We start from the raw sequence: 27,300 nt of genomic DNA, 5'->3' as shown, positions 1-27,300 counted from the left end.
TTCTTTGTTCTGAATTAACTTTATTTTATTCAAGTAGTAATCTGGAAAAAATACATATTTATGCTTCAGCTTTCTTTTTAAAAATTTATCAGGAAAAATAAGTGAAAGGAAAAGAAAGATATACCCAGAGTGGGACAAAAGTAGGTTTATAGTTGTGAGTACATGAAACAGTTTATTCTTATATTATTATTTATTAATTATTGTATTGTTTTCCATATGAACAACTAAAAACCTACTTTTGTCCCACCCATCATGTATGTGGATCTGATTAAAGAATGTATATTCAGTAACAGTGTTTGAGGGGATCAGTTAATAATTCCCTGTTATTAGAGAAAGGACTCAAAAAGCCCTAATCGTAAAAAGATGAATTAATTTATCTATGTTAAAATTAAGAATATATGTTCATCAAAAGATACCATTAAGCCGAAACCGGTTTGGCTCAGTGGATAGAGCATCGGCCTTCGGACTCAAGGGTCCCAGGTTCAATTCCGGTCAAGGGCATGTACCTTGGTTGCGGGCACATCCCCAGTAGGGGGTGTGCAAGAGGCAGCTGATCGATGTTTCTCTCTCATCGATGTTTCTAACTCTCTATCCCTCTCTCTTCCTCTCTGTAAAAAATCAATAAAATATATTTAAAAAAAGATACCATTAAAAGAGGACAAAGGCAAGCCATGGAATAAGAGAAGATATTTATCACTTATAATCAACAAAGGACTTGTATCCAGGATTTATTGTTCCTAGATCATTAAGGAAAAGGAAGATGTGCTGTGGTTAGAAGTCCCAAGATTGGAGGGAGGGGTTTGTGATTAGGAGAAAATAAGAGAAAGGCATCTGCTCTGCTGGCAGTGTTTTATTTATTGACTGGATGATGGTTAAATGTATGTTTGCTTTGTGACAGTTCATTGAACTGTTAAGTTCATGTTTTGTATTCATTTTTGAAGAAGTGTTTTATATCAATAAATAATATCCCTGTCGCCCTAGCCAGTTTGGCTCAGTTTATAGAGCATTGACCCGTAGAACGAAGGGTCCCCAGTTCAATTCGTACCATGTACCTCGGTTGCAGGCTCCATCCCCGCCCCTGGTCCAGGCACTTGCGGGAGGCAACCAATCAATGTGTCTCTTTCACATCGATGTTTCCCTCTCTCCGTCTCTCCCCTTCTAAAAACCAATGGGGAGAATATCCTCGGGTAAGGATTAACAACAATAATAATACTATCTAATAAATGGGTAATATGCAAATTGACCGTCACTCCAACACACAAGATGGCCACCCCCATGTGGACACAGGATGGCCGCCACAAGATGGCCAGCAGGGGAGGGCAGTTGTGGGCAATCAGGCCAGCAGGGGAGGGCAGTTGTGGGCAATCAGGCCAGCAAGGGAGGGCAGTTAGGGGTGACCGCGCCAGCAGAGGAGGGCAGTTAGGGGTGACCAGGCCTGCAGGGGAGGGCAGTTGGGAGGGACCAGGCCATCAGGGGAGGGCAGTTGTGGGGAACCCAGGCCTGCAGGGGAGGGCAGTTAGGGGTGACCAGGCCTGCAGGGGAGGGCAGTTTAGGGGGACCAGGCCTGCAGGGGAGGGCAGTTAGGGGTGACCAAGGGAGGGCAGTTAGGGGTGACCAGGCTGTCAGGGGAGGGCAGTTAGGGGCAATCGGGCTGGCAGGGGAATGGTTAGGGGTGATCAGGCTGGCAGGCAGAAGTGGTTAGGGGCAGTCAGGCAGGCAGGCAGGCACGTGGTTGGGAGCCAGCAGTCCTGGATTGTGAGAGGGATTTCCGAATGCCCGTTTAGGCCCGATCCTGGTGGGATCGGGCCTAAACGGGCAGTTGGGCATCCCTAAACGGGCAGTTGGGCATCCCTCAAGGGGTCGCAGATTGGAGACGGTGCAGGCTGGGCTGAGGGACACACACCCCCCCCATGCATGAATTTCGTGCATCGGGCCTCTAGTAAATAAAAATAAACAAATAATATCCCTGTCTTTCTCAATGTTATAACAGCTTTATTGAGATATAATTCATACACCATAAATTTTCCCTTTAAAAGTATAGAATTCAATGGTTTTTAGTGTATTCACAGTTGTGCAACCTCACCACAACCTAATTTCAGAACATTTTCATCATCTCAAAAAGAAACCTTTCCATTTGTATTCACTCCCATTTCCACTCGCCCTATCCCCAGACAACCACTAATCTACTTTGTTTTTATGAAATCATAAAAAATCTGACCATTTCATATAAATAGATTACTTTCTAATTTTGGAATCAGCTGAGAAACAGGACTCAAACAGATGAAAATTAAAACACCAGTTTTATTGCAAGACTGAGGCTTGGCCTTTGGCCAAATCAGGCTTTATGGTATTTGTCCTTCCTTACCTCTCCTACTTACCCTCCCAATCAAGTCTAGACCTTGAAAAGGTACGCAGGGAGAGTCTGTCCAGCTCTGAGGAGACTTGCTAATTTATACCCTCTCAGTTCCAGCAGCAGGGACAAAAGAGAAGGGAGGCAGGTATTGTGAGTAATTACTTCCACTCTGCATAACTGGAACTCAAATAACCCATAACATTCTTTTTAAGAAATCATAGGGCATTGAAGAAAATAAGGGAAATATCCAAGTACTCCTGTTTCCTTGGGGAAAAATAGAAATAAGAGGAACAGTTTGATAGAATTAAATACCACAGTCAGTAAACACGAAGCCAGGTTACCTTGGGGACAAATGTCCATATAAGTTGGGATCTTGAGAATAAGTAAGTCTGTGGCCTGCTGCAAAGTGGAGAACTAAGCCTGAGACTCCCACATTGAGCTTGGGGTCCTCCACGGAAGCTAAAATGCTCCCACTCAGGTACAGCTTCTGGGAGAAGCAAATGCAAATTTTCTCAGAAGGAAAGTGATCCCAACTTGGGCCCACAGGATATTTATACATATAAAAGGCTAATGTGCCAAGTGCCCCGCTTCCTCTCCCTAGTGACTAGCCTCCGTGGAGTTTCTACAGCCCAGGAACACAGGTGGAAACATTTCACACTGTAACCAAAGGTCTGTGAAGCTTTTTCCCGTGCCCCATCTCATTTGATCCTCACAGAAGTCCTGGAGTAGGTAGATAGGAGACTCGGTAGAATCCTATTTTTTTCTTTTCATTAGCCGGAAAACGGAGATTTAGAAAGCTTAGAAACTTGACCCAACTGAAAAGAAGCAAGAAATGATGGACCTTGAAAATGACTTCAGGTTTTCTCACTGCACAGAATACAGTCAAACACTGCTGCAGTTCAATATTTTACCCTTTGTTCTCCCTGCGTGATCTACAATGATAATCTGCTTTGTGTTGATATTTACTGCTGTGTTGCTGACAATTACCTGAAAGAGAAGTTGGGGTGCTTCACTGGGCTGGAAAAAGTTTAGCTACATCAGAAAGCAGGTCTAATTAAGCAAGTTTGTTCCATATCTATAAAAGGCTAAGTTGACTAGCGCATGTACAGTACATTTAAAGCTCTCACTGGTGCCAATCGCACACGCGTGTTTCTATCTGTCATTGTCGATAGTGAATTTGGTTGACACTTCTATTATAGAGAAAGGGCAAATAGTGATATTAAAATATTTCTTCTAATTAATTTCCTTTCAATGTGCACGAATCCGTGCACCAGGCCACTAGTAATAATAACATATGAGCTCATAATTTAAAAATAACCAAACATAGTGGGAAATATGCCACCATGAGTAAGAGTGAACAGAAATAACAAACAGCATAGACTCCCAAGGATTTCATGTTTTGGAGTTATGAAATAGAGGCTATAAAATGTTTAGGAAGTAAAATATGCTATTAAAAAAAGCACAGAACAAGCAATTATGAAAAATAGCCAGGCAGATTTGAAAAGAATCAGATAGAATTTAGAAAAATAAAAAATATACTTGTTAAGAAAAACTCAGCGGCTGAGTTAAAGCATTGTTTATTAATGGATGCTGTTGGTTTTTTGAGTGGAACAGTCTTAATGGGGTACTGATCCATGAGTGGTGGAACATTTAGCATCCCTGACAGAGATGGCAATGCACATCACAGGCTAAGAATCAACTATTCAATTTATAGTGCTGAAAAAATGGTAATCCATGTAGAAAAAACAATATTTGGTTCTTGCTTTACATGATATAAATATCAGTTACAAAAATATTAAAAACTTAAGTGGAAAAGGTAATTTTTAAATCAAGGGTTCACAGAAAAATTCAGGGGAAGATACAGAGAGTCCCATATACCACTTACCCTTACACATGAATGGCTTCCCCATTATCCAGATCTTTCCCAGAGTGGCAGATTTGTTGCAATTGATGAACCAACTTTGACATATCATAATCACTCACAGTCTGTGTTTACATGATAAATTCACTCATGATGTACATTTTATGGGTTTAGATAAATATATAATGACATGTATTAGTATGTATCATTATGGTGTTTTCAGTGCCCTAAAAAATCTTCTGTGTTCTACTTATTTTTCCCGCACCCTCTCTTCAACCCTTGGCAACCACTTTTTTTATTTTTTTTTAGTCATAGTTTTGCCTTTTCCATAATGTCATATAGTTGGAATCAATCTTTTCAGAATGGTTACTTTCTTAGTAATATGCATGTAAGGTTCTTCCATGTCCTTTCATGGCTTTAGAGCTCATTTCTTTTTAGTGCTGAATACGATTACATTGTCTGATGTACATAGCTTATTTACTAGGTGTACCAGTTAATAATGTGAATTTTTTTCAATAGATGAAGTTACACATATGTTGATATATATGCAATTTAATATGTATGCTATTTTGTTGTATTGACAGCAAGCTTCAAAACTTCATGTCATATTAACATCATAGATATTTTTATGCTTAAAAATGTCGAATTTCATGCCAAAAAAAGGAGCATTTGTGGTAAGTTTTAATTCATTACTTTATTTTGAAGAAAAAGTTATCATATACTTTGGGAAGCTTATGGTGAACATGCTCCATCTCAAGATACTTGTGAACGCTGGTTTAAACACTTTAAAATTGATAATTTCTATGTGAAAGACAAAGAACGAACAGGTCAACTGAAAAAGTTTGAAGACCAACAATTACAAGTATTATTGGATGAAGATGTGTGTCAAACTCAAAAACAACTTGCAGAAAGATTAAACGTTGCTCAGCAAACAATTTCCGATCGTTTGCAAGCAATGGAAAAGATTTTAAAGGAAAATGGGTGCCACATCAATGGAACAAAAGACAAATGGAAAACCGAAAAGTTGTCAGTAAAATGTTGCTTCAACGGCATGAAAGAAAGTTTTTTTTGCATCCAATTGTGACTGGCAATGAAAAGTGGATTTATTTTGAGAATTCCAAATGCACAAAATCATGGGTTGATCCAGGTCAACCATCAACATCGACTGCAATGTCAAATCACTTCAGAAAGAAGACAGTGCTCTGCATTTGGTGGGATCAGGAAGGTGTGGTGTATTATGAGCTTCTAAAACCAGGTGAAACCATTAATACTGATTGCTACAGGCAACAAATAATCAATTTGAACCAGGCTTTGATCATGAAATGACCAGACACGGCAAAGTAATTTTGCTTCATGATGATGCACCATCACACACTTCAAAACCAGTTAAAGACACGTTAAAAGATCTTGCCTGGGAAGTATTAACCCACCCGCTGTATTCACCAGACCTTGCTCCTTCAGATTACTACTTGTTCCGATCGATGGCACATGCACTTCCTGAGCAGCACTTCAAATCATATGAAGAAGTGGAAGATTGGGTATCTGAATGGTTTGCCTCAAAACAAGAAAAGTTCTATTTGGACGGTATCCACAAATTACCTGAAAGATGGGAGAAATGTGTAGCTAGCGATAGACATTACTTTGAATAAAGCACTTTTGATGTTTCTCTTGAAATTATCGTCTTTTCTTTGATTACAAAATCCACCATTATTAACCAGTACACCTAGTATCTATTCACATACTGAATGGCATCTTGATTACTTTCAAATAATTGCAATTATGAATGAAGCTGCTATAAGCATCTGTGTACATTTTTTGTGTGGACATGTTTTCACTTATCCTATCTAATAATAGACAAATATGCAAATTGACCGCACCTTTGCTACACCAAGCCACGCCCGCCAGCCAAGCCACGCCCACCAGCCAATCAGGACGAATATGCAAATTACCCCAACAAAGATGGCGGCTAATTTGTATATCAAGACAGCGTAGAAAGAAGCCAAGAGCTGCAGAAGGGAGCAAAGCTGCAGAGAAGCAAGCAAGCTGGGGGGAGGAGAAGGGAGGAGCGGAGGCGGGGCCGGGGGAGAAGGAAGTTGAGCAGGCAGGGCCAGGGGAGAAAGGAGGAGCGGAGGCGGGGCCAGGGGAGAAGGGAGGAGAAGGGAGGAGCGGAGGCGGGGCCGGGGGAGAAGGGAGGAGCGGAGGCGGGGCCGGGGGAGAAGGGAGGAGCGGAGGCGGGGCCGGGGAGAAGGGAGGAGCGGAGGCGGGGCCAAGGGAGAAGGGAGGAGCAGAGGCGGGGCCGGGGGAGAAGGGAAAAGCAGGCGGGCTGGCAGAGAAGGCGGGCCAGGGGAGAAGGGAGGAGCAGAGGCAGGGCCAGGGGAGAAGGAAGGAGAGCGGTTTGGCGGAGAAGTTAGAAAAGCAGGGGGGCTGGTGGAGAACGCGGGGCGGGGGACAAGGGAGGAGAGCAGGCAGGGCGGGGTAGAGTGCAGCAGGAAACCCTATTGCAGGATTTTTCCTGCAACGGGAACACTAGTTTTGAATAAATACCAAAGAGCATGACTGCTGGATCATATGGTAAAGAGTATGTTTAGTTTTTTAATAAACTGCCAAACTGTCTTCCAAAGAGGCTGTACCATTTTGCACTCCCACCAGTAATGAATATGACTTCCTATTGTTCCACATCCTCTCCAGCATTTGGTGTTGTCAGTGTTCTAGATTTTGGCCATTCAAATAGGTGTACAGTGGTATCTTGTTCTTTTAAATGAACTGGTGGTAAATTGCCCAGTATTTTCAATGGCATTTCTTAATAAGAGAGAAAAGCAGCAGCTGGCATCAGTGTGCCCCGTACCTATCAGTAAGAGGCCCAAGACCTGGCACTAGCACCAGCCTGCCTTGCTTCACAGCTTGGCCTCACCCAGGCACTTCCTAGCCCAATTCAAGTAGCAGCCATTTACAGATCTCTCTGTAGCTCCTGCCGGGTGGCCCCAGGTAGTGGCTGATTTTGCACATCCTGGGAGGCCCCAGACAGCTTCAGACCATAACAGATTACAACTCTACACATCCACAAGTGACACGCTAAAGGGGCAGACTCAATGCACACTAAAGCCCCACTGAAGCAAGTCCTGCTCCATAGGAGTATCCGCTGCACAGCAGCTCTTCCCTTGTAGACATAGCTGGTCCTCGCAGCCAATTGGCCTGGAGGTCAATTCCTCCCAGTGATGCCAACAGCAACTACAACAAGACTGTGCACACAACCCACACAGGGGCACACCTAGAGTGCTCAGCTCAGGTGACTAGGGAGGCTGAGCCACTGGGCCCTACAGGACACCTACTACACAAAGCTACTCTACCAATTCCAGGTGACACAGCAGCTCTACCTAATACATAGAAACAAACACAGGGAAGCAACCAAAATGCAGAGACAAAGAAACATGTCACAAATGAAAGAAACGGAAGCAAGCAAACTACTGTGTACAGAGTTCAAAACAATGGTTACAAGGTTGCTTAAAGAGAACTTCAAGGGATCTAATGAGAGTCTCAAAGCACTTAGTGAGACTGTCAAGGATCTTAGTGAGAATGTCAGACATGAAAAAGGGCCAGTCAGAAATTAAGCACACACTAACTGAATTAAAGAATAATTTACAGGGATTCAACAGCAGAGTTGAGGATTCCGAGAATCAAATCAACAGTTTGGAGTATGAAGAAGCAAAAAGTACCCAATCAGAGCAGTTGAAGGGTATTCTTTAAGAAGAAGAAGGAGGAAGAGAAGGAGGAGGAGAAAAGGAAATAGATAAAAAATGTGAACAATGAAATGGCAATAAATACATATCTATCAACAATTCAACCTAAAAATAAAAATAAATGAACAATAAATGTAATGAACAAAATAAACTGATGAATAAAATAGAACCAGAGGCATGGATACATGGAACAGACTGACGACTCTCAGAGGGAAGGGGGGAGGGCAGTGGTGGAAGGGATTAAACAGAGATCATACATGCATGATCTAGAATGAACTTTCCAAAAATTCATCTGGAATAAAAAAAGACCCCGAACAGCTGCAGCAATCCTGAGAAAGAAGAATAAAGTAGGTGGGATCTCAATACCAGATATCAAGCTGTATTACAAAGCCATTGTTCTCAAAACTGCCTGGTACTGGCACAAGAACAGACATATAGATCAATGGAACAGAATAGAGAATCCAGAAATTGACCCAAACCACTATGCTCAATATTTGACAAAAGAGGCAAAACATACAATGGAGTCAAGACAGTCTCTTCAATAAATGGTGTTGGGATAATTGGACATACATGCAAAAAAATGAAACTAGACCACCAACGTACACCATACACAAAAATAAACTCAAAAGGGATACAGGACTTAAACAGAAGACAGGAAACCATAAAAATACTAGAGCAATCCACAGGCAGCAAAATCTCACACATATGCCGAAGCAATTTCTTCACCAATACTGCTCCTAGGGCAATGGAAACTAAAGAGAAAATAAACAAATGGGACTACATCAAAATAAAAAGCTTTTGCACAGTAAAAGAAACCATCCACAAAACAACAAGAAAGCTCACTGTATGGGAGAAGATATTTGCCAATGTCATCACTGATAAGGGTTTAATCTGCAACATTTACAGGGAACTCATACAATTTAACAAAAGGAAGATAAACAATCCAATAAAAAAATGGGCAATGTACCTAAATAGATACTTTTCAAAAGAGGACATAAGGAGGGCCAAGAGACATAGGAAAACATGCTCAAAGTCACTAATCATCCAAGAGATGCAAATCAAAATGACAATGTGGTACCATCTCACACCTGTCAGAATGGCTATCATCATCAAATCAACAAATGACAAGTGCTGGTGAGGATGCGGAGAAAAAGGAACCCTTGTGCACTGCTGGTGGGAATGCAGACTGGTGCAGCCACTGTGGAGAACAGTATGGAGTTTCCTCAAAAAACTAAAAATGGAACTCCCATTTGACCCAGTGATCCCACCTCTAGGAATATATCCCAAGAAACTCGAAACACCAATCAGAAAGGATATATGCACCCCTATGTTCATAGCAGCACAATTCACCATAGCTAAGATTTGGAAACAGCCTAAGTGCCCATCAGCAGATGAGTGGATTAAAAAACTAGTACATCTACACAATGGAATACTTGCTGCGATAAAAAAGAAGGAATTCTTACCACTTGCAACGGACTTGTATGCATGCATATAAGCCTAACCAATGGACACAGACAACAGGGGGATGAGGGCATGAGTGGGGGGGGTTGTAGGGGCAATGGGTGGATAAGCACACATATGTAATACTTTAATCAATAAAGAAATTTTAAAAAAACCCACAAAGTTACATGGTCCCACTTCCTCTGAGCTCTAGCACCGGGTGGTGGCTCTGGAGCATCCAAGGGACATATTGGGAGGCACTGGACTGTCTGGCATCGGGGCAGGAACTCGGGGATGGCTTTCTCCCAGACTGGGATTCTTGCAGGGGTCATTGTTCTTATGCTGGGATGTCCTCCATCGTATAGCTGACTAGCAGCCATATTTGAGTTTCTATTAGCCTGGCCCACACTGTTTGCTCTGCCCTGGTGATTCCCTGAAACCCCCACCCCATCCAATTTGTAGCCCCACCAAGATGTTTGCAACAGCTTTTCCATATAATGGCCTGTCCTGGCTCAGGCTTCAGACTTTCCTAAAATCTTTCAAACAAATAGCAGCTGACATCATCGTACCCCAAACCTATCAATAAGAGGCCCAAGACTGGGCACTAGCACCAGCGTGCCTTGCTTCATAGCATGGCCTAACCGGGGCACTTCCTAGCCCAATACAAGTAGCAGCCATCTATAAATCTCTCTGTAGCTCGTGCCAGAGTGGCTTGACTTTGCACCTCCCAGGAGGCCCCAGAGCCAGTGTACCTGGTGGACAGCTTCAGACCATACCAGAGTACATCTCTACGCATCCACAAGTGACACACTCAAGGGGCAGACTCAGGGAGCACCAAAGCCCCACTGAAGCAAGTTCTGCTCCATAGGGGTGTCTCCTGCACAGCACGTCTTCTACTGTTATCACAATTGGCCTGGAGGTCAGTTCCTCCCAGTGATGCCAACAGTAATCAAGGATCAATTTCAAGACTGTGCACACAGCCTACACAGGGCCACACCTAGAGTGCCCAGCTCAGGTGACTCAGGAAGGCTGACCCACTGGGCCCTACAGGACACCTACTGCACAAGGCCACTCTACAAATTCCAGGAGACATAGCAACTCTACCTAAGACAAAGAAACATGTTACAAATGGAAGAATGGAAGCAAGGAAACTACTGGATACAGAGTTCAAAACAATGGCTGTAAGGTTGCTCAAGGATCTTAATGAGAGCTTCACGGGACTTAATGAGACTTTCAAGAATCTTAGTGAGACTTTCAAAGATCTTAGTGAGAATGTCAAAGACATGAAAAAGGACCAGTCAGAAATTAAGCATACACTAACTGAGATAATAGACAGGGATTCAACAGTAGAGTAGAGGATTCTAAGAATCATATCAATGATTTGGAATATGAGGAAGCACAAAACACCCAATCAAAACAGCAAAAAGAAAAAAGAATTAAAAAAATATGAAGATAGTGTAAGGAGCCTCTGGGACAACTTCAAGCATACCAACATTCACATTATGGGGTGCAAGGAGAAGAGAGAGAGCAAGAGATTGAAAACCTATTTGAAGAAATAATGACAGAAAACTTTCTCTACCTGGTGAAAGAAATAGACTTACAAGCACAGAGTCCTAAACAAGAGGAATTCAAAGAGGCCTAGACCAAGACACATCATAATTAAAATACCAATGGTTAAAGACAAAGAGAGAATCTTAACAGCAGCAAGAGGAAAGTAATTAGTTACCTACAAGGGAGCAGCCATATGATTGTCAGCTGATTTCTCAACAGAAACTTTGCAGGCCAGAAGGGAGTGGCAAATACTTAAAGTGATGAATAGCAAGGACCTATAGCCAAGATTACTCTACCCAGCACAGCTATCATTTAGAATTAAAGATTAAATAAAAGGGTCCAAACCACAAGAAAAAGCTAAAGGAGTTCACCACCACCAAACCAGTATTACATGAAATGTTGAAGGGTATTCTTTTTTTTTTTTTTTTAAGGGTATTCTTTAAGAAAAGAAAGAAGAAGAAGGAGAAGGGGAAGAGGAAGAGGAAGAGGAGGAGGAGGAGGAAAGAGAAGAAGAAGGAGAAGGAGAAGAAGAAAAAAAATGAACAATAAAAATGGCAATAAATACAAATCTATCAACAACTGAATTGAAAAATCAAAATAAACGAACGAGGATTCTAATGAAAAAAATAAACTGATGAATAATATAGAACCAGAGGCATGGAAACATGGAACAGACTGATGAATCTCAGAGGGAGGAGGTATGGGAGGGTGGGAAGAGATTAGCCAAAGATCTTATATGCACACTAGAGGCCCAGTGCACGAAATTTGTGCACGAATAGGGTCCCTAGGCCTGGCCAGCAATCAGGGCCTGTCTGTGGGGTGACCAGAGGTGTGATTGGGGGGCTCCCGCTGGCACCCGCCTTGGGCGGCCTGGTGCAGCCTGCTCACCGGCCCCACCCCCCACCGCCACTGCTGGTTGCCTCCCTCTGCAGAGCAACCGGCAGGGCAATCGGAGGGCCCCCGCTGGCACCCGTCTTGGCTGGCCTGGGGCCTGCTGGCTGGGGGCAGCTCCTGCGTTGAGCTCTGCCCCCTGGTGGTCAGTGCATATCATAGTGACTGGTTGTTCCACTGGTCATTCTGCCAGTCGGTCGATTTGCATATTAGGCTTTTACTATATCGGATATGCATTACCTATGGACACAGACAATAGGTTGGTAAAGGCCAGGGGCGGAGTGTGAACCGGGTGGAGGGAAGCAATGGGGGTGGGGGCGGGGGTTGGGGGGAAGGAGGGCATCTGTAATACTCTCAACAAAAAAGATATTTTTAAAAAGAAGTATTTCATTCAGTATTTGTGCACACTCAATTTGTTGACTGTTGCCAGTTTTGTACTGTAAACTTTATATTTTGTGTCCCCATAAAAAAGTCTAGTGGCATGTTAGAATATATTTTCTTTGTTCAAAGCTTAGTCTGGCTTCATCCATTATTTCAAATCAGTTAAACCTGAAAAGCAGTTTAACTTAAGTGGGTTATCAGCTGTTGAAGTGTATACACAGGGTTTTTTTGGACACATTATATTTCTGTCAGCTTCAACTTCCTCATCTTCATCAATTATCCCGTCTTCAATCTCCTAACGCCTCCTTCTGGCAACTTCACACTGCGTTTCCCACAAATAGCATTGAGCATGCCAGGTGCAGAAAGCCCACTAGTGCGTGGATTTACTCCTCGACCCTCTGTATTCTGATGTGCACAAGAGTCCTGCCATTAGGACCCGTACAGAACCCTGCTTCCGGTAGCGTTTTCTTCTTGCTGGGTAATCCTCCTCCTGTTGCTCTAGCTGTGTTTCTCTTTACGGGGCCTTCTCCCTGAAGCGTGTCTACTGCACCACACCCCTACTGGCGCTGCTCCGGGAGGTGGTCTGGGAAGGGGGCCAGCTCCTCGCCGTAGGCCCCCAGTGGGAAGGCCCACCCAAGCTGCCACAGGGGCCACCTCTAAAGGGCCCACCAAGCACGGCATGACCAGAGAGAAATGAAGCTGCGCCCACGGTCCTGGCATCCACAGCCCCAGGCCCGGCAGCTAGGAATTTTTATATGTTGCTGGTTGGACTGAAAATGTATACAACCACCTGGGAAAACAATTTAACATGCATATACTCCATGACTCAGCAGTTTGACTTCTAAGTATGTGCCCTACAAAAACTCTTGCATATTGTATAAAAGTAAGAGATAAGTAATTTATTGCAACATTGTTCTTAAAAGCAAAAACTGTACTTAACACAAATGTTTAGCTCTAGAGATTAGATAAAATATTATTGTATACTAGGCCTGCAGGGGAGGGCAGTTAGGCCTGCAGGGGAGGGCAGTTGGGGGCAACCAGGCCTGCAGGGGAGGGCAGTTGGGGGTGACCAGGCCTGCAGGGGAGTGACCAGGCCTGCAGGGGAGGACAGTTAGGGGCGACTAGGCCTGCAGGGGAGGGCAGTTAGGGGTGACCAGGTCAGCACAGGTGTCAATCAGGCTGGCAGGGGAGTGGTTAGGAGGTGATCAGGCTGGCAGGCAGAAGAGGTTAGGGGAAATCAGGCAGGCAGGCAGGTGAGTGGTTGGGAGCCAGCAGGCCTAGCCTATGATCAGGGCCATCTTTCTTGGCTGCTGGCAGCTGGCCCCGCCCCCCACCACCACCCACCCCTGGTTCTCTGTTCACCATTGGGTGATTGGAGCCTGCTGGCTGGGGGGAGAGACTAAGAGGTCGGCCGTTCCTGCCCGCTCGCCAGCCCCGCCCCCCCTCCCCCGCCCCCACTGGCCATCCTCTGTGTGTGGGGCGACCGGTGGGGCGAGGGCCTTGGCCTGGCACTGCCCGCATCCCCCGCCACCCACCCCAGTTCCCCGTTGGTCATCGGGCCATGGGATCCTGCCGGCTGGGGGAAGGGACCGAGAGGTGGTCAGTGCGCCTCACAGTGATCGGTCGAGGGGTCGTTCTGGTCGTTCCACACTCAGGGTCAGTGGTATATTTACCTTTTATTATATAGGATTCCCATAGTGAATATGCAGCAGTGAAAGTAAATAAACTGCATCTATATTCTTAGGTTGGCGGCGGTGAGAATGGCACCAGGTGTTAGACCGGTGGTACTTGAGTTCTGACTAGAAAAAATGCAGAGCCAAACCTCAAACTAAAGAGAACGTTTATTGAGGAAAATCACAGAGGTAGAAGAAATGGACCGTGCAAGAAATGGGTTCAGGAAACAAGTTACAGAAGCAAAAGAAGGACCCTTGCAGCGTAGGAGAGGGAGAAAGGAGAAAGAGCCTGCAGGATGGAGAAGGGCAGGGGAAGGCAGGCAGGTGCTCGGGGTGGAAGGGCACACTGGGTCCTTGGTCCGAAAAGCTTCTAAGGGTGGGATTTTAGGGGAGGTCCCTGGGGAGGATCTTAATAGAATATTCATCAGCTTTCCAGGTGAATCCTTTCAGGGCTGTGGTTTCTGCTGATTGGTCGGCACCAGAGCATCATTAGTCATGGGGCTGAGGTCAGCTGTGGGTCACTTGTTTGGTTTTGCTGCTTTTCTAGGACTGGAGCTGAAACACAACTGAGGCCTAGATGTTATCTGTAGGGAGGAAAGGTCAGAGGGTTTAAGTCACGTGACCAGCGATATGGAAGGTCAGGGGTCCAAAACACATGACCAGCGATTTCCTAGGGGAGGAAACGTTACCCTGGGAACGAGGTCCCACCCTACAACTGTTGCTTGTTAAACACCCAAGGCTTTTCCACTCTGGTGACCTTCTATTCCTGGCCCATTGTCCTTGCTCTACTCATGTCTGTCTAACTACCTACCACCCTTAAACATGGATGGATCTTAGAAATAGAATGTTGAATGAAAAATGAAGTTGCAGAAGACTAAAATACATTAGGATACAGTTTCCTATATAATATTTAAAAGGAAGCCAAATAGCCCAGCCGGTGTTGCTCAGTGGTTGAGCGTCGACTCATGCGTCTACCCATGAACCAGGAGGGCACATGCCTGGGTTGCAGGCTCAATCCCCAGTTGGGGGCATGCAGGAGGCAGCCAATTAATTATTCTCTCTCATCATTGATGTTTCTATCTCTCTCTCCCTCACCCTTCTTCTTTCTGAAATCAATAAAAACATATTTTTTAAAGAAAAAAAAAGCCAAAAAAGGAGGACCTATGTAATATCTTCAACAATAAAGATTAAAATAAATATTTTAAAAAGGAAGCCAATACTGTATTGTTTAGTATATGTGGTAACATTATTTTTTTTAAAAATATTTATTTTATTGATTTTTTTTACAGAGAGGAAGGGAGAAGGATAGAGAGTTAGAAACATCGATCAGCTGCCTCCTGCACACCCCCTATTGGGGATGTGCCCGCAACCAAGGTACATGCCCTTGATCAGAATCGAACCTGGGACCCTTCAGTCCGCAGGCCGACGCTCTCTCCACTGAGCCAAACCGGTTAGGGTGGTAAAATTATTTTTAAGAAGCAATGGGAAACAAAGGTTTCAGGATAGCAGATACTTTCAAATGGGGTGAAAGAGGAATGGGATTAGATCAGGGAGCACACAGGAAGTCATTTTTTTCTAGTTTTTGGGTGGTGTTCTTGAATATACATTTTATTATTAGGCATTAAAACTTCCATCTGTATTATATATATATTCTTTTTAAAGAGAGAGAGTAGGCTTTCCCGATCTGCCTCCAGAAGGCAAGACTGCACCCTCCTAATCAGGTGTCCTTATGGCTAAGAAAACAGAGCAGAGCAGAAAACACAGGCGTGGAGGGCAAGCAGGTCCCTGGAAAGACGAGAAGCAGTGGTGCGGGAGGAAACTTGGAGATGATGGATATGTTCATCGTCTTGACTTCAGTGATGGTTTCTGGGATGTACACTAAATCAAAACTCATCACATTGGACACTTTAAACACACAACTTCTCGTACCACTTAAGCTCTTAAAATCAAAAGACGGGAGAGGTTGGAGCCAACCTCTTCTCCCATCCAAGCAATCGGCAAACTGCGGCTTGCGAGCCACATGTGGCTCTTTGGCTCTTGAGTGTGGCTCTTCACAAAATACCATGGCCTGGACGAGTCTATTTGAAGAAGTGGCGTTAAAAGAAGTTTGTTTAAAAAATTTGGCTCTCAAAAGAAATTTCAATTGTACTGTTGATATTTGGCTGTTGACTAATGAGTTTGCCGACCCTCGTACTCTCCATGCTCCACAGACTGTTCCTCACCACCTTAAAGGAGAAGGGGGTGCATTTTGTTTCTCCCAGCTAATAAAAGTAACAAATTTTCCCCAAAAAATGTTTGATGAATTGTTGGCCTTACACTGTTGTGAGCCCATTTTTTTTAAAGGTCCGTTACTATATTACTTGAGTGAGTTATCTGGAATCTGTCTTCAACAGTTGAGCATGTTAAGATAAAATAAATGAATATTCCTTTTTAACTTAAGCATTATTTTGATCTTGCAACTTATGACTTTAACGAATGCAAACATATTTGAAGTGAAGTTTTCCTGACATTGTGATTCTTGGACACTAGATGGTGTGGTGCGACCCCTCCCTCCGAATGAAGAAATGCACCCACACAAGAAGCTGTGTCTTGGGAACCACTAAGGAGTCCTGTTTGAACTGGATTGAAGACTTCAAGAATTTTCATTGCACTTTAAAAAGTCAGCCTTGTTAACTCAGACAATAAGGGTGGATTTTGTAAATAGTTGAAAAAATTTTGAGAACACTAATTTATTACTAGCATATGAATGATGTTAATGATAGTATTTTGAGATTTGTTTGTTTTCCAGAACATAGTACTGTGCTCTTTTATTACACTAAATGGGGTACCAGTAATAGAGGTATAATGGGACCAACTTAATTGCCCACAGGGATTGATTTCTCCCTGTTTGCTTTACATTAGCCAGTCTAAACAGGAGTGTGGTTCACTGGAGGTCACATCTCAGCAGAGAAATGCACACCTCTTAAGAAATATTAATTCCCTTGGATTACAACAGTGACAATCAATAAACTGCTCCAAGGATATAAATGACAACCTAGCCATTTTATTTTAAATATGTTTTTATTTATTTCAGAGAGAGGAAGGGAGAGAGAGAGAAGAATAGAAACATCAATGATGAGAGAGAATCATTGACCAGCTGCCTCCTGCACACCCTCTACTGGGGATCAAGCCTGCAAACCGGGCATATACCCTGACTGAGAATCCAGCTGGTGACCTCTGGTTCATGGATGAACACTCAACCATTGAGCCAACCTGGTCATTAAAAACAATTTTTTTAAAATCCTCACCCAAGCATATGTTTTCCATTGAGAGTGGAAAGGAGGTGGGGAGGAGAGAGAGAGAGAAACAGAGAGAAACATCAATGTGAGAGAGACATCGATGTATCCAACCGAGTGTCAAACCTGTAACCTAGATATGTGCCCTTGTCCAGAATTGAACCTGCGACCCTTCGATGCGAGGGTTGACACTCAAAGCACTGGGCCATGCCAGCCAGGGCCCACCTGGCCATTTTAGAGAGTCAGTGTGTGAATCACCAAAAGTTCACATTTATACCCAAAGCTTTCTAACAACCAGAATTTATTTAAGATTGAATCACATAAATGAAGTTAGTGGACCTTGTCTGCATTACTAAAAGTATATTTTTTAAAGGTTATTAACTTTTCTTAAGTCTTTCATATGTAGAAATCACAGTGATTTGTTGGACTACCGTGGTATATCACTGATTTAGGATAGCAATAGGAAAATATTTTGAGACAGTATTACTATTTGATAGCACTTACTCCTGAAATCACTAGCAATGAATCTTCAATTTGGTTATGATTTTGACAGAGAAGAAATAGTTAGTTTGGAATATTGAAACTAGCTTTTTATTTTTAATTTTTATTTTAAATATATTTTATTGATTTTCCACAGAGAGGAAGGGGGAGGGATAGAGAGTTAGAAACATCGATGAGAGAGAAACATCGATCAGCTGCCTCCTGCACACCCCCTACTGGGGATGTGCCCGCAACCAAGGTACATGCCCTTGACCAGAATCGAACCTGGGACCCTTGAGTCCGCAGGCCGACGCTCTATCCACTGAGCCAAACTGGCTAGGGCTGAAACTAGCTTTTTAGAATTCTGTTCATAATGATGACCATTTTCCCTCCACATAATTAACACCAAGTGTCTCATGGCTTTGAATTCAAGGCCTTTCAAAAAATTTGCAAACCTTAAGCACACTGAAAGTCATGAAAGTAAACTTATGGTCAATTCAGTTACATCATTCAAACTGCTCTTCGGGAGTCAAAGCTCGCTCTCTCTCTCTCTCTCGCTCTCTGAGAAATTTTCATCTACAGTTAGAGAGGGAGTTGCAGTGGCCCGTGGCCCTCAGGCCCGTGGCAGGCCGTCCTGAGGAATACTCCCCTGGCGATGGAGAGGTAACCAGGCTTGGCTCTGCTGTGGTCCCTTCCTCTCCATGACACCACGTGTCTTCACAAGGCCTTCTGCTGGTTCCTCAGAATGCACAGGACAATCCGAATCCTGGCCAGATGCCCTTGATTGTACAGAAGGCTGTTTAGTTCCACTGGCAGTTCAAAGTCATCATAGCAGGCAGTTGAGAACTATCATAAACATTTTTACACAAGGTGTAAGGCATGGAATAGAGAGGGAGAGAGGAGAGGTGCCCTTAGAGATAATCCGTGGTTAAGCTCTTCTTTAATATTTGTCAATATGCAAACACAGATTTGTTTACATCTCCAGTTGCTTTCGTACACTAATTATATGTACTTAAAAGTTTTCTTGGATTTGTTGTTTTACTAATATGTCACTCCATCAAATGTTTTATAAATCAGTCAGTAAATATTTGTAAGACAAAAAGTCTGGAATACTGCCAGGTTTATGGATTTATTGTTGGGTGTTGGAGGGGGAAGGATATCAGAAGATACATACAAATGGGAGAAACATACAAGTGGGAAAAGCTATGATTCAGAAATGGAAAATTGATATTTCCATAGCACTATTAAAATGGTCATGATAATGCCATCTTTTTCTGTACAACTAGTCAGATTTCAGAATTTATTGAGAATTTACTGTGTAGTACCAGAAGGTAAGCTCTATGAGGCAGGGATATAGATATATTTAGATATAGATAGAGGGTTTTTTAAACTGCTGAATCCAGTGCCTACAACAGTGCCTGGCACATAACGGGCATTCAATATTTGTTGAGTAATCGAATGACTGCTGGACACTGGCAGACCCTGGCGATGAGATGTGTAAGAAATTCTCCCTGATCTCAAAAAGCTCACAGTCTAGTGAAAGGTACAAATATGTAATCAAGTAATAGAGAACAGTTCTCAGAATGTGGTCCCTGCCCCAGCAGGTTGGCATCACCTGGGGACTTGTTAGAAATGCACCTTCTTAGGGCTCATCCAGACCTTGAATCAGACACACGCTGGGGGGTGGGGCCAGGCGGTCTGTTTGCTTTGCAGGCCTTCCCGGTGATAGTGATGAGCTTCCAGATTGAGAACCACCCTGTGGATGGAAGTAAGGAGCAGTGCCAAGGGCCTCATCAAGCACAAGTTTTTCCATTTTTAGTTTTGCTTTTAATGTAAGTGCACATGTTGACAGATTGGCTGATTTTAACATGTATGTTGTAGTAATAGATTCAAGGATTTCCATTATTGTAAATTTAGTTATATTAGTGAAATTATACCTACACATTTAAAATGATCAAATAGTTCATTAAACCTTACTTTGAAACAATAGTCCCCCCCTTATCCCATATATCACCCTCCCCAGAGGCACTCAGGTTTGACTATTCTAGCTGATTCTTTTGTATTTATCTCCAAACCTCCAAGTAATGCCTATTTTTTCCCTTAGTAGTTTTTCAGTTTCAGGCTTTTATATTTTGAATTTCCATTGTGGAAGGCTTTTTTTCACTTCAGTCTCATCTCCACACACTTCCATCTTCCGACTATTGTTACACTTTTATTTTGGTTGCATCGATATTCACTGTCTGTAATTATGACAATGTAAATGCTATTCACAGTTTGTTATGTTGTGCACTATGATTACTTTTCCTTTCCTAATGAACTTATTTTCCTGAATTTAAAAATTGTATTTTGGGGTTGGGGGTTGGGGTTTTTAAATTTTATTACTAATCTACAGCCAAACTCTTCTCCCAATTGTGTAACCTTCTCTCAGTGCATTCAATACATTAGGTATCCTAAAAAAAACCCTTCTTCTACCTTCTGTCTACAGAAGCCTCTGACCACCTCCGGGCTGGACTGCGTGCTCACTGCACTTGCTGCACAGGTGTCTTCTGGGCTCTCCCTCACACGCACCCTGGGGATCCCTGTTTCCTGAGGCCCATTTTTTCTTTCTCCATTGGGTGGGGCATATCTTTCAGAAGATTCCTGAGAAAGGGCACGTGGTGGTAGGATGTCTTTCAGATAAATTATTGGGAACAGTTATGATATTGTGAGTATCTGTAGTTTTTATTTTGTTCTCACATTTAATTGATAGTTTGATTGGCTATAGAATTGTAGATTGAGAATAATTTTCCCTCCAGATTTTGAAGGCATTGTTTTATGGTTGTTGTTACACTACTAGAATGAGTTTCAAGGTTGGGTTGAAACCCTGCGTAGAGTTACTCAGCACTAGATACTCTAGGACAACATGGCCTCATCCCTGCCCGGCCTCCTGGCGCTTCATGTTCACAAGCACAGCTTCCCGCATGTCGTCACCGAGTCCTCTGTCCTCTCTGCCGGCGAGCTTATGTTTAAAACAAAACAGAAGTCCTCTACTCTCATTGTAATGATTTTTGTGGGAAAACAGGCAAATTTATATCCTCATTTCTCCATTTTTGTAATGTCTGTAATGTTTTGACTTTAAGCATCAAATTCTTTTCCCATGGTTATTTTAAACATTTTAAATCATATATTTAGTACAAATAGCCACCTCATCATGTCACCATGTGTATTTTCCTTCGGGATAAGCCCCAAAAACGTTGTGCCAGAGGAGTACGCGTTCTGCCAAGGGAGATTTTTAAGATTTGATGGAGACAAGGAATACTTAAAAAATGCATGCTTTCTGAAAAACAACCTTTGGGGATAAAGAGTTAAATCTTGTTTGACATCACTATAGCATTTAGAAGTTTTTCCATTTGTTATTTCTGATTGTATATTTTAAAAGGCTCTTTACCTGGCTTACTGTGTATTTTGGTTCTAGTGTTTAACTCTCATCTCTGCTTGCAGTGGTCCACTAGGCGATTTCAAGATCAAGTTTAATTTAGACTCAGTTTATTAACCCTGGGTGCGGATGGATCATCCAGCACCTCCCAACTATTCACCTTGGGCATTACCTACTGAACTCCCCGTGAAGCTTAATTATTTATTTTATGAACATCTTTGACAATAACTCAAAATATGAAAATATCATTGGTAAGGGGCTGCCACCATATTTTAAAAAATCTTTTATGATACATTTGAGTGTAGTTTCAGTATGCAACAATCAAATTCATGAAGTTGTAGTTATCTGTAAAGATTATGTACAGTGAAAAGCAGTGAAGAACTATCTGGTTTTACAAAGGTCCCATCAAGCCTGTTTCTTATGTGATGACAGAAAGAGCTCATTAGTAAAAGACTAGTGAGTTTACATATATACCAGTGTGTAGCAGAGTTTTAATTTTATTTTACCACCTAGTGTTACAGCCTTTGTTTCTGTAAGGATGCCTATCGCCCAGCAGCTCACTGCTCCTGCAGTCCCCTCCCGCCTGTCTTTGCCGAATCTTTTCACTTTGCTCATCTTTATTTATGGACCAGTGAACGGTACCAAGACTCTTCTTTATAAACCTGAACTTTATCTTCAGTGACACTAAGGTACACACGCATTGCTCCTCATTTTCCTGCATGTTTATTTCTAAACCTAACGTAGGAGAGAGAAAGCAGGGAGCCCAAGTGGGGCCAGAAGCTCCTTGGTGAGTGTAGCTCAAGGTCATTTGTAGGGAAAACACATGCATTCCAGAAGGACGTGAGCTAGGACCTTCCTGGAATCTCTCCTCACGCATACTTCCCCAGCCACTTTAGAAGGTAAGGCAGTTGCTATCCCACGTTCCTACCTTCAGAATTAGGTCTGGGCCAAGGTGAACAAGGGAGAAGCCGTGGTTCATCCCAGTGCTGATGCCCACACCTAAAGCACAGACCCCCGGCCACAGGCGGCGGAAGGAGCCTGTTGGCTGTAGCGCACGTGCAAACAGAACTGGCTCTTCCTGGGGAGCAGGGGTGGTGGGGTGGCTTGGATAGCTTGAAGTACCTTGTGCGGTCTGATGTGCACAATCCCAGCGCTCAAAAAAAGCAAGAGTTAAGCAAAACACTTGAATGTACTGTGAGTGCATGATGCCATTGCATCTCCAGAAGCTTAAGCCAGTGAGTGGAGGGCTCCTATGGCACACCATAGCTTCTGACCGACTTGGTTTCATCATATCGACCGTGATGCTAACCAGTGGCTGTTCTCTGGGTTCTTTATCTGAACATCCCTCAGCTCACTGACATATTTCCGAGTGCTCACTGTATGCCAGGCTCTCCGCAGAGAGAAAACTGGGGGGTGCCAGAGGGGAGAGGGGTGGGGAACTGGGTGAAAGAAGTGAAAGGATTAAGAAGCACAAATTGGCAGTTACAAAATAGTCATGCAGGTGTAAGTACAGCATCGGGAATATAGTCAGTATTGTGATAAGTATGTACGGTGCCTGTTGGGGTACTGGAAATATTGAGGGGAACACTATATAAAGTATATGATTGTCTAACCACTAACCTGAAACCAAGACAAAATAAAATTGTAAAAAAAAAAAAAAAGAAGAAGAAGAAATACTTTGTAAGATTATTAAAAGGACTAGAAATAATGTATGACATTTTTTGCACAATATAGGCGTTCAATAAAAGTAGCTATCTTTCACGTCTTTTTTAGACAGAGTGCATCTGTAATGGCAATACTTTCATTTTTAATTATTCTGAAAGTGGAAACATTTCTAAATAGAATTCCATACACTTTTGTCTTGTTAAATAGGCTATGGTCTAGACACTTGTTTTTTTCTTATGGACTCAGAATCAATATTTCTGGCAGCTTCAATGGAATGATGCCTTTAGGCCCTAATGGAGTGAGTCTTCTTCCCTCTGTTAAATAACCTGAAATTGCTCTGTTTTAAAGAGTCTTATGCTTGCTTTTCCCCACTATTTTTTATGTAACTCTTCTTTTCAGTTTGTCAGTTCACTCTTTTTGTAGCTATGAAAGTTCATGTACCCTATTCAAATTTGTCATGCTTTTACATAGAATAACAATAATAGACTTAAAGCTCTCCTACAAACTAATAATTGTTTTAATATGTGAAAAAAATGAATAACTAAACACACAGAGCCTAGCAGCCGTTTCTGTTACAGGCAGCCCGGAGAGCCCAGGAAAGGTACTGTCGGATAGCCCCCCGGGTCAGGGGGCTGTCCCCACTCAGTTCTTGTCTTCATGTATAAATAAATTTATGTAGTTAGTTAATCCTTACTGGAGGATGTTTTCCATTGATTTTTAGAGAGAGTGGCAGAGAAGGAAGTAGGGGGAGAGAGAGAGAGATTGATGTGAGAGAAACACATCAATTAGTTGCCCCCTGCATTCATCCTGACCTAGGACTGGGATGGAACCTGCAACTCGGGTATGTGCCCTTGACCAGGAATTGAACCCATGACCCTTCACTGCACAGGACAAAGCTCTAACCAAGGAGCCACTTTGGCCGGGCTCATATAAATGAATTTAAACAAGTGACCCTGATTGTGTTGTGATAAAGCCAATTTATTAAAGCAAGCAAATTTATTAAAGAAGCAAGGCAAGAGAACCAAGATGGCACTGTAAATAACGCCAGTACTTGCTGCTTCCACAACCACATCAAAATTACAACTAAAATACAGAACAACCATCATTCAGAACTGCCTGAAATCTGGCTGAATGGAAGTCCTACAACTAGAGCAATAAAGAAAGTACATGGAGACTGGCAAGGTGGGTGGAGGTGCGGAATGAGCTGGTCCAACATCCATGGGTGTCATTTCTTTCAATCGCCAGCAGAGGCCTCCCATGAGAAGCAAGGGATCCAGCCCCACACATGACCCCCAGAGCTGGAAAGAGAAGTCCCCTTAACTTTGTGCTATAAAAACCAGCAGGGATTTAGGCTGAGTAACACGGAGGCTGCTGGAGATACAGGAAGTTCCTCTTAAAGGGCCGGTGCATGAACTTACAGGGTCCTGCTTCCTCTGAGCTCCAGCACTGGGGCAATGGCTTTGGGGGATCCAAGGACATATGGGGAGGAACTGGACTGTTTGGCATTGGGGCAGGAACTTGGGAGCAACTTTCTCCCAGGTGGGAGTACTTGCAGGGGGCATTGTTCCTGTGCTGCGATCTCCCCCATGACAGAGCTGACTGGCAGCCATATCTGAGTTTCCCTCAGCATGGCTCACACTGTTTGCCCTATCCTGGTGATTGCCTGAGACCCTGCCCTATCTAATTTGCAGCCCCACATAAGCTGGTTGCAGCGGCTTTTCCATATGAATGGCCTGTCCTGGCTCAGGCTTTAGACCAGTGATGGGCAACCTTTTGAGCTTGGTATGTTAAACTTCGCCAAAAAACTGAGCATAACTCGGGTAGTGTGTCACTTTGAGGAAAAAACATTATTTCGCAAATGTTTCATCCTCGGCATGCGGCCGCCTCAGCGGCCGCGTGTCATCAGAAATGGCTATGCGTGTCAGTGCTGACACGCGTGTCATAGGTTCGCCATCACTGCTTTAGACTTTCCTACAATCTCTCAAACAAGCAGCAACTGGCATCAGCATGCCCCAAACATATCAATAAGAGGCCCAAGACCTGTCACTAGCACCAGCCTGCCTTGCTTCACAGCTGGGCCTTGTCTGGGCACTTCCTAGCCTAATACAAGTAGCACCCATCTGCAGATCTCTCTCTGTGGTCCCATGCAGTGGCTAACTTTGCACCTCCCAGGAAGCTACAGAGCCAGTGCACCCAATGGACAGCTTCAGACCAGAGCAGATTACAACTCTACACATGCGCAAGTGACACACTCAAGGGGCAGATTCAGTGAGCACCAAAGCCCCACTGAAGCAAGACCTGCTCCATAGGGGTGTCTTCTGCACAGCCATCTTCTGTAGTCGCAGCTGGTCCTCACAGCCAATTGATCTGGAGTTCAGTTCTTCCCAATGATGCCAACAATAAGGCTAAACTACAAGACTGCACACAGCCCACACAGGGGCACACCTGGAGTGCCCAGCTCTGGTGACTGAGGAGGCTGAGCCACTGGGTCCTACAGGAGACCTACTACACAAGGCCACTCTACCAATTCCAGGAGACATAGCAGCTCTACCCAGTACTTAGAAACAAACATAGGGAGGCAGCCAAAATGCAGATACAAAGAAATGAAACAAATGGAAGCAAGGAAACTACTAGATACAGAATTCAAAACAATGGCTATAAGGTTGCACAAGGATCTTATTGAGAGCTTCAAGGTACTTAATGAGATAAGAATCTTACTGAGAATGTCAAAGACATGAAAAAGGAACAGTCAGAAATTAAGCATACACTAACTGAAATAAGAATAATTTACAGGGATTCAACAGTAGAGTAGAGGATTCCAAGAATCAAATAAACAATTTGGAAGATGAAGAAGCAAAAAACACCCAATCAGAATAGCAAAAAGAATCCAAAAATGTGAAAACAGTGTAAGGAGCCTCTGGGACAACATTTGCATTATGGGGTACCAGAAGGAGAAGAGATACAGTAAAATATTGAAAACCTATTTGAAGAAATAATGACAGAAAACTTCCCCTACCTGGAAAGAAATAGACTTACAAGTCCAGAAAGTGCAGAGAGTCCAAAAGAGAGATCTAGATCAAGACACATCATAATTAAAATGCCACGGGTTAAAGACAAAGAGAGAATCTTAAAAGCAGCAAGAGAAAAGCAGTTAGTTACCTACAAGGAGCACCCATATGACTGTCAGCTGATTTCTTAACAGAAACTATGCAGGCCAGACGGGAGTGGCAAGAAATATTCAAAGTGATGAATAGCAAGAACCTACAACCAAGATTGCTCTACCCAGCAAAGCTATCATTCAGAATTGAAGGTCAAATAAAGAGCTTCACAGACAAGAAAAAGCCAAAGGAATTCATCACCATCAAACCAGAATTATATGAAATGCTGAAAGGTATTCTTTAAGAAGAGGAAGAAGAAGAAAAAGCTAAAGGAATTCATCACCGTCAAACCAACATTACCTGAAATGTTGAAGGGTCTTCTTTAAGAAGAGGAAGAAGAAGAAATGGAAGGGAAAAAACATCAAAAATATGAACAATAAAATGGCAATAAATACATATCTATGAACAATTGAATCTAAAAATAAAAATAAACAAGAAATCTAGTGAACAAAATAAACTAATGAATAAAATAGAATCAGAGGCCTACAAACATGGAACAGACTGAGGAATCTCTGAGGGGAGGGTGGAGGGTTGGCAGGAAGAGATTAATCAAAGATCTTACATGCATATATGCATTACTTGTGGACACAGACAATAGGGCGGTGAAGGCCTGGGGCAGGGCAGGTACCAGGTGGAGGAGCGCAATGCGGGGACAAGGGGGGACATCCGTAATACTCTCAGTCTGTAACAGTGAAGAATAAAGAATAATTTACAGGGATCAACAGTAGAGTAGAGGATTCCAAGAATCAAATCAACAATTTGGAAGATGAGGAAGCAAAAAACACCCAATCAGAATAGCAAAAAGAATCCAAAAATGTGAAAATAGTGTAAGGAGCCTCTGGGACAACATTTGCATTATGGGGTACCAGAAGGAGAAGAGATACAGTAAAATATTGAAAACCTATTTGAAGAAATAATGACAGAAAACCTTCAACAATGCAGATTTTTTTAAAGAAGAAACGAAGCAAGGCAAGCAAATCTATTTCATCCAGCTGAGAGCACAGATGGGCATCACTCAGGTGCCTGGGGAGGCTGAGCCACTGTGAAGTTAATTGGGTGGGGGTTTGAGGTGTTAATTATACCCTCCTGTCTCTAGGTTTCAAAATTCCTCTGCTGATTATTTTTTAAATTATATTTTTATTGATTTCAGAGAGGAAGGGAGAGGGAGAGAGAGAGAGAAACATCAATGATGAGAGAGAATCAGTGATAAGCTGCCTCCTGCAAGCCCCACATTGGGGATTAAGCCCGCAACCCGTGCATGCGCCCTGACGGGAATCAAATTGTGACCTCCTGGTTCATGGGTCTGTGCTCAACCACTGAGCCACGCCGGCCAGGCTCCGCTGAATGTTTTGGTACAATTCTCCAGGTCCCTTTTTACTTTGTTGTGGCCGTCCCAGAATTCATGAGAAGTACCTGGCAA

At 43.1% G+C, this 27,300-nt stretch overlaps 1 protein-coding gene across 5 annotated transcripts in view; it reads left to right on the top strand.

Moving 5' to 3' along the window:
• CDADC1 (cytidine and dCMP deaminase domain containing 1) overlaps positions 1–19,973 on the top strand; it is a 77,833-nt gene extending 57,860 nt beyond the window's left edge. For 4 of the 5 annotated variants that reach the window (XM_008145599.3, XM_054719799.1, XM_054719801.1 and 1 more), the window contains one exon: positions 16,417–19,973. In XM_008145599.3, the coding sequence (XP_008143821.3) occupies positions 16,417–16,490 (74 nt within the window). In that variant the 3' untranslated portion in view covers positions 16,491–19,973. Of the gene's footprint in view, positions 1–15,176; positions 15,255–16,416 lie in introns of those variants that run through there. The other variant, XM_054719798.1, reaches the window with a different exon arrangement.
• Positions 19,974–27,300: the final 7,327 nt, after the last annotated feature.

Source organism: Eptesicus fuscus, chromosome 8, assembly GCF_027574615.1.
Source record: "Eptesicus fuscus isolate TK198812 chromosome 8, DD_ASM_mEF_20220401, whole genome shotgun sequence".
Classification (NCBI taxonomy): Eukaryota; Metazoa; Chordata; class Mammalia; order Chiroptera; family Vespertilionidae; genus Eptesicus; species Eptesicus fuscus.
Note: the sequence above shows the minus strand (reverse complement) of the source record. Positions and strands in the feature narration are given on the sequence as shown.